Genomic DNA, 17987 nt, shown 5'->3' on the forward strand with positions numbered 1-17987 from the left:
TTTCCATTATTGAAGTTTTGTATTGTACGCGTTCATTTGACCATTATCCTTCATTAAAAAAAATGTAGGGTCTTTGTTCAAAAGAAATGATCAAATCGAAGAAAATTCAATCTTTCTGGTTTTTATCATAGATCAATCTTAGCCGGATCTTTATATTTCAAATATAATTTTAGCAAATATTTACAAAAATGAAAAAAAAAGTATCTCCTTTGATAATAACCATTTTTTAGTTAAAAAGAGTTATTTCAACGACCTTAAAAATGAATGACTGCTATATTGTGTATTTTGTTGAGTGCTGTTGAATTTATATATATATATATACGATAAGCGAATTAATAAACATATCTAAAGATCCCTCACATTATGACCAAGTGCCAGTCAACGCATGCACTACCAAACGAATGTCACATACCCTTTGCGTGCGTGCGTGCGTGCATGCGTATGTACGTGCAAATTAATACTATAATCATCTAATGGTGTACTGTCAACAACTCGTTGTGCAAAAATTAGCTCTCGTTGTGCATGAATCCGTGACTATTCTATAGTATTAGCAGCCAGCAAGATATATACTAATGATTTCTAAAGTAGTTCTAAAAGCAGATCCCAATTAAGGTTCAGCGCTTTCTCCGGCTTCTAGCTGAATTGCTATATACCTGACAATGGGATAGAATCAATTTTGCAGCCAACAAAGTGCGTGATTAAGTGAAACGTTAGCAGGAGTTCGTTGAAAAGGAAAAATGAATCGAGCACGATACGCCGGACTTTTACCCATTATGGCCGCTTTTTTCTCCAGGTTGGCCAACGAGAACGTCGAGTTCCAGAAGAAAGTTCTCAATTTTAGCTACGACTACATTGTTGTTGGTGGGTAAGCTGCCATATGTGTGTTGACATAGGGAATCGTTAGTGGGAAAGACGTTATGACGGAGAGCGTTTAGCATAATTCAACCGTGTTCTAGCATGGCAGAGACGAACTAAACAAAGACAAACAATATAATTAACTATACTAATTTGTATGAACAGGGGAAAAGACAATCAAAAACGAAGAAATCGAATTGGGATGAATAATAGAACACCTTTCTTAGTATGGATAATACGTTGATGTATTTGAAAATGTTTGCTTAGGTGCCACGTTTTGGTTGGGGTCTAGGTCTTGCACTATTAAACGTTATATCAAAAATGAAGAATACCAAAAATAAAATTTTAAAAAAATACACATCAGTGTATTTCGAAAACAGTACGTTTACTTACACATGGCTTGGTGCCTCGAAAGCATATAATAAACCCACTGTAAAATGGCACAAATATATTTATGAGAGGCTAGAAGAAAATTATTTTGCAAAAAACTAGCTAACACGTAACTCATGGTTCCTGTGCCAATAATTTTTTGACGATTACATCAAACGGTACACCTTGCATAACATATACGTAACAACGTATATCCTACGCAACTAACACACATATGACACTTATAATCAATACGTACTATTTCGATGGCCTTTTTAAGGGGTCCGATTAAAGTACGTGCATATTATGGAGGATCTTTTCTTAGAGAATGCCTAAATCAGCTGTAGCTATACGAGATTGGTCAAAAAAAAAAAGCCGCTGCGAAAAAAGGGTTAGTCCTCGAATCATTTGACCATGTGGCTAGTTCTCTTCTACCATGACACTTTGTAGGCCCAATCATTGCCAAGTATAAAATGTTTATGGAACAAGGAATTTTGTTGATTACTAATATGATAGGCGGTGGTTCAGCTGGAGCGGTCATCGCCAATCGATTGAGCGAGGATCACTCCAATACCGTGCTCCTTCTTGAAGCGGGAGGCACGGAAAACCAACTCTCGGATGTGCCGCTATTGGCAGCTGCATTACAGGTATGCGCTAGGAGTAAGATGGCAAAACAACCGCGATATTTTCTTAATTACTTTTTTTTTTTACCCAAGACGCTAGCGGAATTTTCACGTGCGAACTATGCGTTTTCATAGGATTTAAAAGATCCCGCATTCTTAAATGTATGCTTTCGTAAAAAGGAAGCCCGCTGCAGGACCTCGAAAGTTGGTGAATGTAGAGCATTTGCAAATGTAACGCTTACCTTTACTATATTTTAATACAGGGATCAGTGCTCGATTGGCAGTACGAAACGGTACCGCAGACCAAGTCATGTTTTGGTCTAAACGATCGACGCAGTAAATGGCCGAGAGGAAAAGTTCTCGGGGGAAGCAGTGTTCTCAATTATATGCTTTACGTGAGGGGGTGCCACGAAGACTATGACCAGTGGGAATTGTTGGGGTGCGAAGGTTGGTCATGGAAAAGCGTGTTTCCATACTTTCTAAAAAGTGAGGACAATCAAGATTCTGATATACAAAATAACGGTTGGCACGGAAAAGGTAAGTGGACTCGAAAAATAGACGCACCACAACATCATATCATTGTTATTATTATTAGCTAAGCGAGACTGTGCTGACGGACACGCTACGCAAACGTATCGGCGATCGGACGATGCATCACAATTTTATCCAAAAATATACCATGGATAAATCTTAGTAATAGATAATTGAGCTATTGTAATTAAGTACAAACACCTTGTTCAGGTGATCTCAAATAATTATGAACACGGCAACGTAATTGATACAAACTGAAATAGAACGATTAAAGGACATGTTGATCTCTTAGGTGGCTACTTGAACGTCGAACGGCCAAAGTTCAATACTGAATTAGCGCAAGCTTTTATCGAAGCTGGAAAATACTTAGGTTATCAGGAGACAGACATCAATGGCGCGCGATGTACAGGGTAAGTTTTGTCCCAAACATTTCGATGATCCGTCTAGCAGCAATGGCATTTTTAACTTACAAGTTACTTCCGTTGTCATACGGGATTAGTGGCTCATCTGCTAATTGAACTAGTGTATCGGTTTAGTTTAAATATGTGACTTTCTTCAGGTTAACTTTATGCAGTTCACCAAAATGTAATCTTTCATTGAGCCACCGATTGTGTATAGCTGTTTTAAAGAATTGATGAAGCTGTCTTGCAGATGACGTTGGGCCCAGTTTACAGAAAGAAACAGGAATGGTAAATTGGCGTTGAACGTTAACAATAAGTTAAGTTATTATCCCTCTCGACCGTTAACTTCCTTTCGTATGCAATTCGACATAAATTAATCAGAGTTCCGTTGTGCAGTAACATAGTTTAAGTTTTAAATATAAATATTCCTCATAATGTTCGATGCTCTACTTTGCTTTTTGTAAACCTACGAAAGCGGCCCGAGATATTAATGCCGTGCAGTCCAAGGACTCCGTAACTGAAAGGACTACTCGTCAGTAATTTTAACGATAGTTATTTGGAGGTCGGGGATGCAGCCCGAGCCGGTCTGCCATGTGAGGATTATGAGGGCCTGAAGGCACCTCAAAAAAGACGGCCAACTCGTCGGCCGACTAAAAAGATAAACTGCAATCAAACATTCTAAAGTTCATAGGATTTATTTAAACGCTGAGGGTCTGGATGCCTCGTAGACTAAGCAAAGTACAGAAAGAAAGCATGACGCTTCATTATCCTTCAACATGTCCACCGGCATTGGCAACACAGTTTTAATGACAGGTTTCTATACAGATTAGTGAAAAGTGGTGTCTCCACATTAATGTGAAGCAGAAAACGGAACGGGTAGCTCTGGGAGATGTGCCCAGGCCCCGTGTTGAACTACATGTCCGTTACGAAAAACAAAAGGCTCTGCTCGAGCTCGGTAAGGCTGATCGAGCTTACTGTGTTTATTTGCATAAACTGTCCAGTTTCTCGATAATCAATCAGACAATATGACGGTCCGTCGAGCTCTGGTCGCCATTGACCAAGTTCACTGTATCATTCTGCTTTGAGCCGCACCATCCATCATTACCGTTCCTGGATTTGGAGAAAAGTCGTTGTCATGGCATGATCCACAATTTCCTACACACTAACTGGAATGACTATTTCTTCGCTTATCGCAATATGTACACAATGTACAAACGCTTTGCTCAGTAAGTCGCGCTTCTACTCTTCTACACGTCTACATTCGAACGACACCCTAAAACCCTGAGGGAAATACAATGGACCCTTTATCGTTTCGTTCAGAGCAGAAATTTAGCTGCAGACTACAACAGCGCCTCAAGGATAGTCTTCATTTTGGATGGATCGATAATGCTGAAAAACGCATAGTCTTCATCATGCTTTTGCTACCATACATGTACATAGCCTAACGAACCTGGTCAACGTACAGCTCGCTCTCCATTGTTCGTGACAGATCTCAGATTGTTTACATATGGTTAACAATGTTGCCACCTCGTCAGTCAATGTCGAGCGCTATTTACTAAAGCTAGCAAACAAATTTGGCAAAATGCCAAAAAGAATTTTTGTCTTTGGTCTTAGGAAACGTAAAACTGCTACCTGCAAACTTCTGCCTTTAACGTTCGCTTGAGGACGCCGCAGTTTCAGCTTGATTGAAGGGGCATCGGTAGCCCAGTTCACGCCAGCGCTGAGACGAACACGATCCGTCCGTCCAGCGAAGGTCTGGTTTCTCTGGCTTCAGTCGCATGTAAATCCCCTAGAACAATAATCTCCTGTGCATATATATATTAATATAAATTTATATATAGATAGAGAGAGAGAGAGAGAGAGAGAGAGCGAATAGCAGTTTAACTACCCGCCGAAACATTTTGCAGTGACGCAACCTTAAAGACGCAAAATGACTAGACGCTCATGATAAAAGATGGAAAATTATCTCATTATATATCATTTATTTTTAATTGGCATAGTTCCTCAAGACTAAGTTTTCGAATGTTATCGAAATTATACAACTGAACAATAGTCTCTTTTGTTACTCTCGTATCACATCAGGTTATCCACAAAGGGCAGTTTTTGGTTCATTTAGGTACATGTGTATACTGATTACTTGAAGCATATAAGCATAACATGCTTCAAGTAATCAGTTTCAGTAAGGACAATGCCGATGATGTACAAGGGGCTAAAGACGAGATCCAAACATATCTTTTCCAAAAATTATTAGAACGCTCGGTAGGAGACTTACTTAAATCAGGTCTGTTATGAAAAATCTAAATACACCTAGCGCCATTTTTCTATGCACGGCACCCGCGTAAATAAAAATGACGATCATTGCCACAGACAAAACTGAATGTATAAAACGAATGTTTGTTCCTACATATTCTAAACTGTGCATAGACTTTTACAAGGAACACATTTTCCCTGTTCTGTTAGAAGATTCAGCAGTGTGCAACGCAGGCTCAGAAAAGAATCAGGCTGTGATCTTGGGGATTAAGAAAGAGCAGTTCATAGGGCAAATTGCACACGCACATTATATCAGAACGCATGACGCACGCGCTGACGATAGATTTCAATAACTGGAGTAAGGAGACGCAAAAACGTTTTAGTTAAGACAATAGATGACGACGGAGCACAGCGTCCTCTTCAAAGGGTTCAATAGCGATGAATGTTTTAGCAGAAGCTATTGGTGGGTGCGCAGTAACAGCTATAGCCCTTACCACTAACCTGTCGAGTGTTTCCGGTGTCCATTGCCGTGTGTCATTAGCAGAACCTGAAGTTCTCTTTCAAGTCATATTTTTCTACGCTAAAAAGGGACCGTCGGCAAAGACCTGCGTATGCCCGACACCATCAAGCTATTTATCCAAACATTCTAGTTAGACGAAGCTAAATCATCTTTCTACACGAGAAATCAGATCAGGGGGTGATCAAGTCATTCTGCAAGAAGCTGAATGGGAAGTTCTTATGCATCCACCGTATTGTCCAGATTATCAGTTTCCCACACCAATGGATTACCAGCTTGTCACAATGACAAACACAACACTTTTGCGCACACGAGGTAATCTGGCTAAACAAGGGACCGCATGTATTATGTTAGCACATAGTAAACACAAGACGTAAAGTCTTTCACCTAGAATTACTGTTTACAGTTATTATAATCACAAGTTATTGCCTAACTGCATTGAGTTTTACGCCTGGCAATGAACGTTGTTGAACGTCGTATGGGTAATCACGTGATGCATAAGACGAGTACATTATAATAACAACAACAACAACAACAGGTTTTTGGAACTTGACCTCAAGGTAAGTTCAATTTTATGACTTCAAAGTTTAGGAAGGGTGAACGATTTGTACATGCATAATGAGCACACAGCGACTCAAACCTTTTTGGTTGGTTTCTCCTTAGCTTTATGATCCCACAAGGTACGATTCGAGGTGGAGCACGCATGTCAACTTCTACAGCTTTCCTTGCGCCGGTGAAGGATCGTCCCAACCTGCACATATCGCTCTATTCTATGGCCACCAAACTAAATATCAACAAAGAAACAGGCCGTGTTGAATCTGTCCTTTTTGATCGCTTCCAAGTGCCAACGTTAGCCTATGTTAAAAAGGAAGTGATTGTATCCGCTGGCTCAATCAATTCGCCTCAGCTCCTGATGCTCTCAGGCATCGGTGAGTAGAAATCTAATTATCCAATTATGCATTTTCTAAATGAAAGTTCTCTTAGATCTGTTGTAGCTGGTAACGTTTTCGAGCCAAATATTTCGCATCATGGAATGGTAACGTTTGAGTCCTAGCTAATACGACAACATTTTTAATTCGGACTCTTTAAAAATCAATGTCAACTGTTTTGTCTTCACTCTAATTCAGACCAGTGAGGCCGAATCATCGCCCTTAACAATTATTTACTGTTTTAATTAAGGGACGTCTATTTTCTGCTATTGCCTTTCATAGGTCCTTGTGATCATTTGACTTCACTGGGCATCGAGTGCAAGGTGAACCTGCCCGTAGGTGAAAATCTTCAAGATCACATTTTCGCTGGCGGAGTAAATTTCATTCTGAAGGACCCAGTTTCGATTGTGCAATCACGCGTGTTTACTATGGACATTATACAAGCGTATCAAGCTAATGGCACGGGACCATTGGCGCTTTTGGGCGGCGTCGAAGGACTCGGCTTTATTAATACGAAATATGCTGATCCGTCGAAGGACTGGCCCGATTTTGAGTTTCATTTTGCCTCTGGTTCACCTGTGTCCGATGGAGGGCAAGTTCTTCGATTTGCACATGGTCTTCAGGAACACGTCTGGAAAGCCGTCTATTCAGAACATAGCTACGAGGACAGCATTTCAATCTACCCCGTGATGCTACGGCCTAAATCCGTCGGTCAGATATAACACTGCATAGGGGAATCTAACAGCGAATGCAGATCGTATAAGACAGTAAATCCATGCGTATACGCATCATTCATTTCGTCTGCATTTATTTAAGTAAGGTGTTCGCTCTAATATTGAAGAGCAGCCGGTATGTGAACGGTGATAACTGCAATTACACACTGGAAACGCTAAAGTTCTCGAAGGAAAAGTTCGATAAACGATTTCGCACGGATCATCCGTATCGCGGCTGTATCGTTTATATGACTCGATAACGTTAAATTTTCACGTGTAAGGTTTTTTGATAGAGAAAGTTTAGAGAATTAGGCCTTTTTCCACTCGGGAGCTAAACGAGCACATTCGACAAGAAACGTTGACAGTTACTCCAGTCTTGTATAGAAAAATAATTGATAATTTTCTGATGCATCTCGACTTTCTAAAGACATCCCGAAACGGTCGTCTGAACGGCATACCAAACTATAGACAGACAGCGAGTACTGGTGTCTGTAATACGATTTTGTATTGCAGATATTCCATGGAGCCGGGCCGTTTATCACAGTTAAGGTTCGGGGATGGGAGGAATTCAGGCAGTATTATCTATTATGTCTCTGATCTAATTCTGCACATATTTAGCCGATTCTCGATTCGCTAGCCATTCTGCAAAGCATGGGTTCAAGTTGAGCTTAACAGGACAAGGAGACTTTCGAGTTCATACTTGCAATGTATTCTAATATAATCTGCGACTCTAACACTTCGAGGCTGCTTGAATTTATAGGATGGCTCAAGTTGGCTTCATCTTCACCATATGATTATCCCATCATCGATCCAAAATATCTTCACCATCCGGAAGACGTGTTAGCTATGGTCGATGCAATGAAGATTTGCATAAAACTTGTGAATACGCCTGCTTTCCGCCGCTACAATGCTCAACTATGGGACAAGCCCTTTCCTGAATGCAAAGATTATGCTCTGTACTCAGACAAATACCTTGCCTGTGTTGCTCGTACCTACACAGGTACGCTTTACCACCCAGTTGGCACTTGTCGAATGGGGAAGGCCAACGATTCTCGTGCCGTGGTCGACCCGCGGCTCCGCGTGCAAGGTTTGAAGAATCTACGCGTCGCAGATGCCTCCATTATGCCCACCATTGTTTCAGGTTTGTAAAGCACGACGTACTCGATAATCAAACGCTATTTTTAGTGAGTATCTCACATCGCTCAACCTTGCGGTGCGATATTTGAGCAGGGCGAAATGGCATTGACTGAGGCCAAAAGCTATTATAACTTTAGCTAGTTCAACAAAAACTAGAAAAGAAAATAGATTAGCTGCAATTGTTGTACTTAGCCGTACTTTAGTGTTGTATAATTGGACTATTGTTCAGCAAACGTGCGATAGTTTAACAGGTACGTTCATAGTAAAAGCCGTCATTAGCAATACGTCCGCTAAAATTCCAGATCTATTCCGTTACCTCTTCGAACTTGAACTTTGTTTCAGCTGAATTGAACAGGGCTAATAATATGTGAATTCAATAAAACTTGGACTGGTTTCCCTAATCCCTTTCTGCGCCGAGATGCAAAATGTCATTTGTCTCAAAAGTCGCACTTTTCGTATCATTACCACTATTGACGTTCGTATGATTTCAGGAAACACCAATGCCCCATCTATTATGATAGGCGAGAAGGCTGCCCACATGGTCCTGCAAGATAACAGAAGCGCTAATAATAGCACTAGCCGTTGGCAGAGATCGATGTCAGGCAGCGCGGATATAAAAAGCGAAAAGCATACACAGAAAAACGTATCACAGCCATCTGTCATTGGCATCTGAAAGCCGTCCCGTTATCTCGCTCTGTTTTCCATAGACCAAACCTGCGAATTATAATATATATATATTCACGTGTCCGTTCCCGATACGTAATTAATTTTCATATAATTTATGTGCACAGATATCATCGTGTAGGATGAAGGGTACGTACATTGTTGACTAATTGACCTAACACTCGATCTCCATATTGAGCAGAATTGTCTAGTAACATGTCTTTGATATACAGAACGAACTTATACAAGGTTATACCTCCATCTCTTCCTCTATCTCTTTGATATTTCCCACTCTGGTTGTATTGAGAGGCAAGAACCGCGATGGCCGTAGAGCGTGACGTGGGAAAATGTGTGAATGGGTAATAGTGGAAATACGAATGCGTGTTTAAGGTGTTGTTATTGTTGAGATTCTGGCTATCAGCGGGAGTAAACTGGTAGGCAGCGTAGGTAACACGATTTGTTGGAAGCAAACAAAATGTTCTTCAGGTCGGATACAGTTAGTTTTCTTCTTTCAGGAATACGCGTGCTCTGTCGCACTCGCGTGCGCATCCTGTCGTCCGGCAAGATCAAATCCAGGGCTGCACGGGGTTTGTAACCATCACAGTAATTAGATGAAGTCGGAATTTCGTTAAAAGCAACAGTGAGTGAAGGCACTCCGTGTGGACGCCTTGCGGAATGGATATCCTCCTATTAGTTACAAAAGAATGGAGTTTGATGCGCGTTCCACCTAGAGAAAACACAGAAATTCAATAAAGTATGGAGTAAAAATGCATCTTGGTGAGTGAACTAATTATCTAGACTTCATTATTATTGCATTGTTTTATTAAAGCATTTTCAAGCAACAAACTCTATAATTCTTACTGGCTCACCTCTGGATTTTTGAGTTCTTACTTGGTTTTCCAACACAATAAAAGACGAAAAATGAATTAAACCAAATCTGAGTGTAAGGGAAATTGCAAATATCCGATGAGAAGGCAAAAGATTTTTACTATGTAATGGACCGTCTGTACTATCAAGTTGGGAAAAAAAAAGACTGTATAATTTATTGTTATAGTATACCGTAGATTTGATTCTAGTGAAATAAACGAGATGTCTAGATTTCAGACGAACTCAAAGTTGGGCTTGTTTCTATTCGTTTCGAAGAATTTGCAAATCCTTTTTTGTCCTAAGTTGATGGAAGAAGCCTCTTTGTCGACGCTTTTCTGACCCAAGGTCAATAGCTTCTAATGGGCCACAATATGGAACTCGCGACGAGTTTGCTACCTTGACGCATAAGAGTCACTGCCTTTTTTTACTAATTAAAGACAAGGTTGCATTGATTAGCGATATGCATAGACGTAATTTGGATGTACGACTCCCACGTGACAATGTCTTGATTTCGCTTAGAACATCAATACTCGGTCAACCACAACCAGTCATTTGGTAACCAGTCACACACTATCCCATATTTTTATAGCATCTATACATGCGATACATTAGCTTAAAATAGTATTAGGGATTTGACGAAGAGAATTCAGTAGATACATGACACGAAAGTTTGATGTCCGCGCCATAACATGTCTATTTAACATACAGTTTTCCGTTTATAGATGAAAGGACTAAACTGTTCTGCGATTTCTCACTGCGTCTGTCACAAATCAAATCTGTGCAAATTGGACGATTGCGTGGGTTGATTTGAGGTCAGTAACCACAAGGCGCAGGCCAGTCCCAACGGAATGCACCACTTCGTGCCGCAAGGGGAAACGGGGCGGAGGAAGGGGGGGCTAGCTCCTCTCTTACCCGGCTCAACTTGAGTCAGCTCAACTCAGCTGTCAGATGTCACAAGGTGGCATCAGCTAGAGACCGCTGCCACGACGCGCTGTCACCCGAGAGCGCGCGGCTGACGAAGACCGCCAGGGGCTAGCGACCCAGCTACTTGACGCGCTAGAAGCAATGGCACACTCCCAACCACTTTCAGTTGCTCTCGCTAAAAGCTCATTGCCGAGTCGAGTGTTCAGGTGCCACTACTTTCACCGTTCAGCTACCGTCGTTTCGGATCCGCCATCGCTCTTTCTGTGAAAAAATTGCACAACGACTTTATAGATACCCCCCATCTTTTTGAACCTAACTATCTCCTTGAACACATAACCCACGTTGTTTTATTTCAAAATTAATTGATTGTTCAATGGCAGGTGCTATTTTAGGGAAACGTCATCCAGGCTTTCAAACGGCCGCTGCCGGTCGTTTTTGTGACAAGCGTCTCCTCCAACCTCCGATAAGACATGCTCAGAATTATTGTAAATCTGCGCATGAAACCGCAGTTTCCAGCGGGTAGACATTGTTCCAATATTACATGGATATATATATATATATAAATTGTTGTCTCGTTGCAAGGTAGTCAGTGGGTATATATCCTAGATAATAATAAAAGCAAGAAAAAAACACATTAATCTGTACTAACAGATATACCTATATGCACATTTGAAGCCATTTAAATTTTTTGGGGGTGCTGCATGTCAAAAGTTATAGGCACGTTTTGCGTGCCTGAGAAAACGCTCTAACAATTCTATACAAATCTTTCTTTCTAAACGAAATTCTAAAATATAGTTGACATGAAAGTCATTGTATGTTGTTATCTTTGCATTGTATTTGCCAAGAGGCCATTGGACAAAAGTATGAATTTTGCTTCTTGGTCACGCCTTCACGATCGTGTCGAATAAGAACACATAAACGAGGCAATTTGTTTGAGATCTTTACGAGTGCCTCACCCACCCAGACAACTTTAAAGTTACATTTACCTTAACCATTTAAACAGTCCATATTATAAAGCTAGTTTCTCATTCTGCTTTATGGACACGAAGCTTATTTTGAACGGCGTATTTTTAAAACTTTTATCCTGGACAATAACTGCTTTCACTACCAACTCGCTCAGCTGATAACGAAGGCGGTTATTATTAAGTGGTTATTACAGCTATTTCAATAGCCTAACCAGAGTTGATCGTAAGTTATCGACGAAAATCACACTTAAACGGCAAACTCGAGTAAATGCAACTGAAGTTTTCTGCTGTTCTGGTCTCTAGAGCCTCAGCGGGCCCAATATTGGGCTCGAATAAATACCTCGCAGGGGTTCCTTGATAAGTTCTCATCAATAAAATAAAGCAAAACTGAACAAAGAATAACCGGAGCGCTAAGAGCCAGGCGCCAAAGATTCCGAGGTTGTATAGCACATGGCACAGGTAGACGCTTACTGTGAGGTATCGTAAAACGAAGTGTCACACCAACTCGGCGTATCGCTCGTATTGAAAACACTCGGTTGAATTGTATAGAGAAAAAAAACCAGTGGTACATATTGAAGCGGTCAATTTGAATGCGCATCTTCAACTTCGACGTACTTGAGGATGCACACACGGCTCATCTGATTCCCGATTCAGGACCGTCGTGAAGCCATTAATGTCCTTTGTGCAGACATCGCTTACTCAGCGACTTTTGAGCTAACGTCTTTGCGTTCGGAAATCAGCGATCTTCATATTATATTTGATACAAACAGCTCCCCGGGGAGAAAAAGATGCACAGGGGCACCACAAATCTGACCGAAGAGAATGTTCGTACGGCGCTTTCCCTTCCTCTCCATAATAATGCAACGACTTCTCGCCAGGAAAGGCGTGGCTTTCATACAGGTATCAAGGGTGCAATACTGTAGTCATTGATAAGGGATATGTGCTGCACTATACGAAATAATGACGGACGCTTAGTCTTCACGTACACGCGTTCTAAGCGATTGGGTATAAAATTAGATCATCATACTTGAATCGTAGACTTGCAGAAGCATAATTTCCAAAGAGTTTATAATTTAAGTACTCATTGACCCTTATTATCGGCTTTAATGAATAGATGAGATAGTCTGGACCAATCTATAGGAAAGAGCAGCAACGCTGCGGTCAGTACCCAATAGACGACTATGGCTTTATCGAAATCTTGAGTAGAAAAATTTACAAAGAAAAACCTTGAAACATAATTGATCATTGAAGTACAACCAGCTATTTGCGTCGTCCAGCATAGTCCTAAGGCTAACTGTCTGAATTCAAAGGATCATGGACATGTTTGGTTGGCTGAACATGATGGGCACCTAAGACTCGTAGGTACTTTGCCAGCCAGACGTTAACATTTGACCTTGTCTTACTTCTCAAATATGTAGAATATAATTGGTCTCTATTTCCTAACATAGTAATTTATGTTATGTATATTTGATTTTTTGCGGCTTAGCTGTCCATTACTAGTTGCAACTATATATATATATATATATATATATAGCATATTCATTATTCTCGTCTCACTCAGTTCAGAGTATAGTTAAGGGATTTATTAGGCTGCAATGTCAAGCTCTGATTGAGCTGATGTCCCTTCATAGTTGAACCCCGCTCCATTCCTCGCGCCAACTTCGTTTCCCTCTGCACCTCTACCCGTCAGACGTCCCATTCACACAGGACTGGCTGGCTTGCTAAAGCGGTTCGATATGCAGTATAACTCTGATCAGACTACTACATTGAGCAGAGTTGTTCGCTGCTGACTTTGTTTGTATGGTCTGGCCAGGAGGATCTGCTACTTCCCCCAAGAGAGGCAATACGCTCAAAAAACGCAGCCAAAGAACACGAAAGGCAGGGAAGCATTCTGTGAACTCTTCGCTTCTCCAATAGGGAGACAGTCGTGTAGCAGATGTTTGTAGCTGTGAAAACGATGTGCCATGGTACCTGATTGTCCTGTGATTGTTCTTCTGGTAGACAAATCAGCTTCTTCGCGGTGACACTTCTCCTAAGAAAAAGAAAAGCCCGAATTGTGGTCGTTCACTGGTAATAGCGGTTCTGACGGTGACTTGTCATGTGGGTAGGTATGTTAAAGTTAAACAGAGCTAGGCTTTGCAAGCACGTCTGCGCTACGATTCAACGGAATGACAAGCGACCAAACGTGAAATAATCCAAAAGGAACTCAGATTGGAAAAATTATGGCAACCCTGGAATAACGTATCGCAGCGATCCGACTGCGTCACGCCACAAGCGGAAGCTCGTATCAAAAACAGATCGTTATTTGTCTTGTAATCGATAGCGGATGTTAATTATACGGGGCATTTTTCACGCGCGAAGCACAATCCTCGTGTAGATGAAAAAAATTCTCATTTTAAAAAACGTTTTCGTTACTGCAGAAGGTTCTGGAGTGAAGTCAATCGTTATCTCTTCTAGTTGCCTCCTCTAAAACTGGCAGGAATCTTACCTTGAAATGCCACTCTGGCGAAAGATGGAGGTTTTGCAACACGCGTCCATCTACCGCAGTTAATTACTACTACACGCTGCCATAAGAAAAAGCCATCTATGCTCCGTGACTTGGACTCTGGCTCTTATATGTTAAGGCGCAATTTACTTTTCATGTATGCAAGCGATCAAATAATAGACGCACATGTATAATCGTGCGTGACACTGACTAAATACAATAAAAATCTTGGTGACTTGCCACTGCTGCGCCCTGTAACCAACAGACTGAATTCGATATGAGCCATTTTTCGGCAATAAAGCCCAAACAACAGTGTATAATCAGGGAAAAATAATTCTATGAAGATTGTGCATTTTCTTCAGATATGCTAAGATCCGGGGAAGGGATCACAAATCGAGCATTGAGGCTTTGAAGCTGACAATAAGAAGCTCCTTTTCGCGATGCTTCATGACCTCCCGAAGGCGGCAATCTCCCTTATACTTCTTTTCCTAGGAGGCTACCGGGTCGGTTCAGGTCGACTAGCTGAAAGCTGATGTGGGATCTACATTTGAACGAGGGCAGGGTGGTTGAAACTGGCCAAGTGGGGAGTGTTATGTGAAGGCTATCATCCCTCTCTGGACAATCTCGGGGAAGGGGACTAGGGTTGTATAGGAACGGAAAGCACAGTAGAGTGGGGATACAGCACTGTTTATACGAGGAAGACATCGGTGGGTAATCCTAGTCGTGGTGGCAAATTGACCAGGGCCATGATGGCGCAAAGTGTGGGGTGGGCGAAATGCCGTGACATCGAATCCTACTCGGGAAATCCGGGGTCAGGCAACGGGGAAGATTAGGACAATGAAAGAAGACGAAAAGCAAGTTGCTCACGCGTCTAAAGTCCAGATCGCTGCAGGCTAGGGATATTTGACAAGTCCGGAAGCATAGGGAAAACCCCTAAGCTGACAAACGTCAAACGCTGGGTAAACGACTCCCAATCTATAAATCTGGTAATTCGATGTGTGATAGTATATACAACAATAGCACATGAACACAACTAAACATATCCGAAAGAGGTATACTTATTTAAAAATGTTTTCAATGAACAAGAGACGAATCCGAGATATTTGGGTTTTTTTTTTAAAAGTTAACTTTGCTGAAGTCTAGTTTCTAGTGGCCTAGAAATGAATTTGCACCTACATACGGGACACTTTGAAGAAGGTCTTGTGCATGGGCGTATATCGCCGACGTGCAGGTAGATCGATCGAGCCTCGTATATTAATTAGGAAGCGCAAATTATACTTTGGATTGCTGAATCACAAATCTAGGTTATATGCAGAATAAAATCCCATTCTATTTGCTAAGATTTTTAGCAGACTGCCGGCTTATATGCAGCGTGTTGACAATCGCCCGTTTCTTCTACATCATAGTTACGCCCTTAGGTGAAAAGTAACAGCAAGGAAAACATCATTGTAAACACGATACTTTCCGCTTTGTCGGTAATTAGTCTTAAAGGCCAGACGCGTACTTAGCCTTTCTCGGCCTACGAGTCGTAAATGACTGCCTTACTTGTGCCCTTAAGGACATTCCTCACTTGACAGTTAATACTGCACTGCAGACGAGAGTCGTATCCATCTCCTCCGTCTATTCTCAAGCCTTCCTCTCACCCCCGCACTCCGCCATAGTCCCGTCATCAGCAATATAATCATCATCATTATTATTATCATCGTCGAGTGAGGATGAAGCTAATGAATAAGTAATGCAAGAAGGGCTTGCGTAAGCTTCGGAGGCGTGCTGCCTCTCGGAGTTCTCCACCGTCCGCTATAGCTTGTTCGTGGCAGCGTTCGAGTGTAGCGGAACCAGGAACGCACAGAGCAGCAGTAGATGAAGGCACGAAGCGCTCATTCAGCGCGGCCGGCCGGCCGGCCGGCCAGCCAGCCAGCCAGCCAGCCACCTAGTCATCTAGCTAGCTAAGTGGCTGGCTGCCAAAATACTAATGCTAGTCGTTGGTAGCTAGCAACAGCAGTCGAGCAAGACGCGATCAAGCAAAACGGGAAGAGCCTAGTAATATCAACAACGGACGGGAATCTCGCCCGGCGCTGCGTCATGCGACGAAGAAGCAAAAGAAAAAGCTGAAGAAGTAGTGGTTGAGGCGACACAAGAACGACGAAGAGAAGCAGCGATGGCCTGCTACTACTGACTCCCGTGCAATATACATGCACACACATATACATATATATATATATACCTATTGCTAGTCGTGTTATTGTAGGAAGAAAGAGAGTGCGTGCAGACTCACTGCCTCCGCTCCACGTCACTTGAACATTTGCATTCTCCTTCATATATATCTCGTGTACACCGATCGCCGGCGCCATCCTGAACTTCTCTGAGCTTCCCCATTTCGCTATGGCTGTTTTGGCGCTAGGCATACTCCGTCCTCCATCTGCCGTTGCAGCTGAAGCAGCGGAGTTAGGCCGACGGCAGACGACAGCGCCGCAGCGGAGCCACTGGCCGGGTCGATCTCTTTCTACTTAAGTGTCGCTGGATGTAGGCTTTTTTGCTGCCTATTTAATGTGCCATCAAGGTTACCGGTGTTTGCTATTCAGAAAGGAGCGACGGAGCCTTAAAGTCTAAGATGAATGTAAAGTCATAAAGACGCAGAGATGGCCACAAATGACAGACTAGCAGCTTAAATTTGACGCTGTGAGATGATGATATTCTTTTATCTCAATCGTTATCAACTATCTAGAATATAAATATTGTATTCTTGCTCACACTACAAACGCGACGTTTGTCCAGGGACGTTAACTGCATATACACGGACATATATCTATTAGAATGTTGAAACGCGACCTGTTGAGTTGTACGTACCGCCATGCGCTACGATATAGTTTTCCCTATCGACTAGGAATGCCATAATATACAGCAGCGCTGAGTTAAGGTTTTATACGAAGCTTATTTATTAGCTTTATTAAATCTCGCTAGCTGGCTGAAGCTTTGTCATGTTGTACCATTGAGTATGTAGATGTATATATATAACGTTACGTACGTTCAGCGAAGGATCCTATTCGGCAACAAATCTTCGTTTTTTTTTTGAAGGAATCAGCTACCTTTTCCTTAGCCTAAGGTTGAACAGAGAATCGACATCCACCGAATGAGCCTGGTGACTATCCAGAAGGTCGCTAGGACTGTCTCTACTTCGGACGAGGTTGGTTTGCTGCTGATGCTGATGCGGTCATCATTGTCATTATCAGCAAAGATTAATCGTACTGGAGAGGAGGGGGAGCCCGCTACGTGATCTAGCCTCCCTCGCGCTTCGCATAATTTAATTAGGCCTAATTTATATTACGATAATATGGGATTCGGGGCCTGTGCTCCATACGTTGATCATACATGCAAAGCAGAGTGCTCTACACACACGTACCTATAAAATTATCCAGAAGGAAAAGGCTACAATAGAGAGTAGAGAGTATTTCGTAGATATTTAATAGCTAGGAGATTATATACACGAATACCAGCTACGTATCTGGCTAGCAGGTGATACGCTCGGGTTTGCTATAGACTCCTCTCCCTTTGTTCCGTACCGCTAGGGCTGTGTGTCTGAACGTAAGTGCTTGTGGGCTTACCTTATTCGCTTTGATTCGATCAGCCAGTGTGACTGACCTCGATGGATAAGAGAACTAGCTGGCCTATGCCTATGATGACGGGGTACAGCAAAGGCCCTCCGAGTTTGACAATGGATCGAACCTTTGTAGAGATTTTTTATATGTTTATAATATATA

At 42.0% G+C, this 17987-nt stretch overlaps 1 protein-coding gene across 1 annotated transcript; it reads left to right on the top strand.

Annotated features, from left to right (window-relative positions):
• The first annotated feature begins 458 nt into the window (after window positions 1-458).
• LOC111252818 (glucose dehydrogenase [FAD, quinone]-like) lies at window positions 459-9760 on the top strand. The gene is made up of 9 exons (XM_022811319.2): window positions 459-861; window positions 1741-1871; window positions 2111-2384; window positions 2671-2788; window positions 6210-6475; window positions 6758-7186; window positions 7949-8329; window positions 8817-9138; window positions 9504-9760. Exons 1-8 carry the CDS (start codon window positions 738-740, stop codon window positions 8996-8998), a joined length of 1905 nt encoding a protein of 634 aa, XP_022667054.1. The 5' UTR covers window positions 459-737; the 3' UTR covers window positions 8999-9138; window positions 9504-9760.
• Window positions 9761-17987: the final 8227 nt, after the last annotated feature.

The sequence above is a fragment of the Varroa destructor genome, unplaced genomic scaffold (genome assembly GCF_002443255.2).
Source record: "Varroa destructor unplaced genomic scaffold, Vdes_3.0 BEIS01000006.1, whole genome shotgun sequence".
Taxonomy (NCBI): Eukaryota; Metazoa; Arthropoda; class Arachnida; order Mesostigmata; family Varroidae; genus Varroa; species Varroa destructor.

Excerpts from the sequence above, each read along its gene's own strand:
- LOC111252818 (XM_022811319.2), top strand. The coding sequence starts at position 738 with ATGAATCGAGCACGATACGCCGGACTTTTACCCATTATGGCCGCTTTT. Across the intron at positions 862-1,740 it reads CTACGACTACATTGTTGTTG|GCGGTGGTTCAGCTGGAGCG; the intron begins GTGGGTAAGCTG and ends CTAATATGATAG. Across the intron at positions 1,872-2,110 it reads TATTGGCAGCTGCATTACAG|GGATCAGTGCTCGATTGGCA; the intron begins GTATGCGCTAGG and ends ATTTTAATACAG.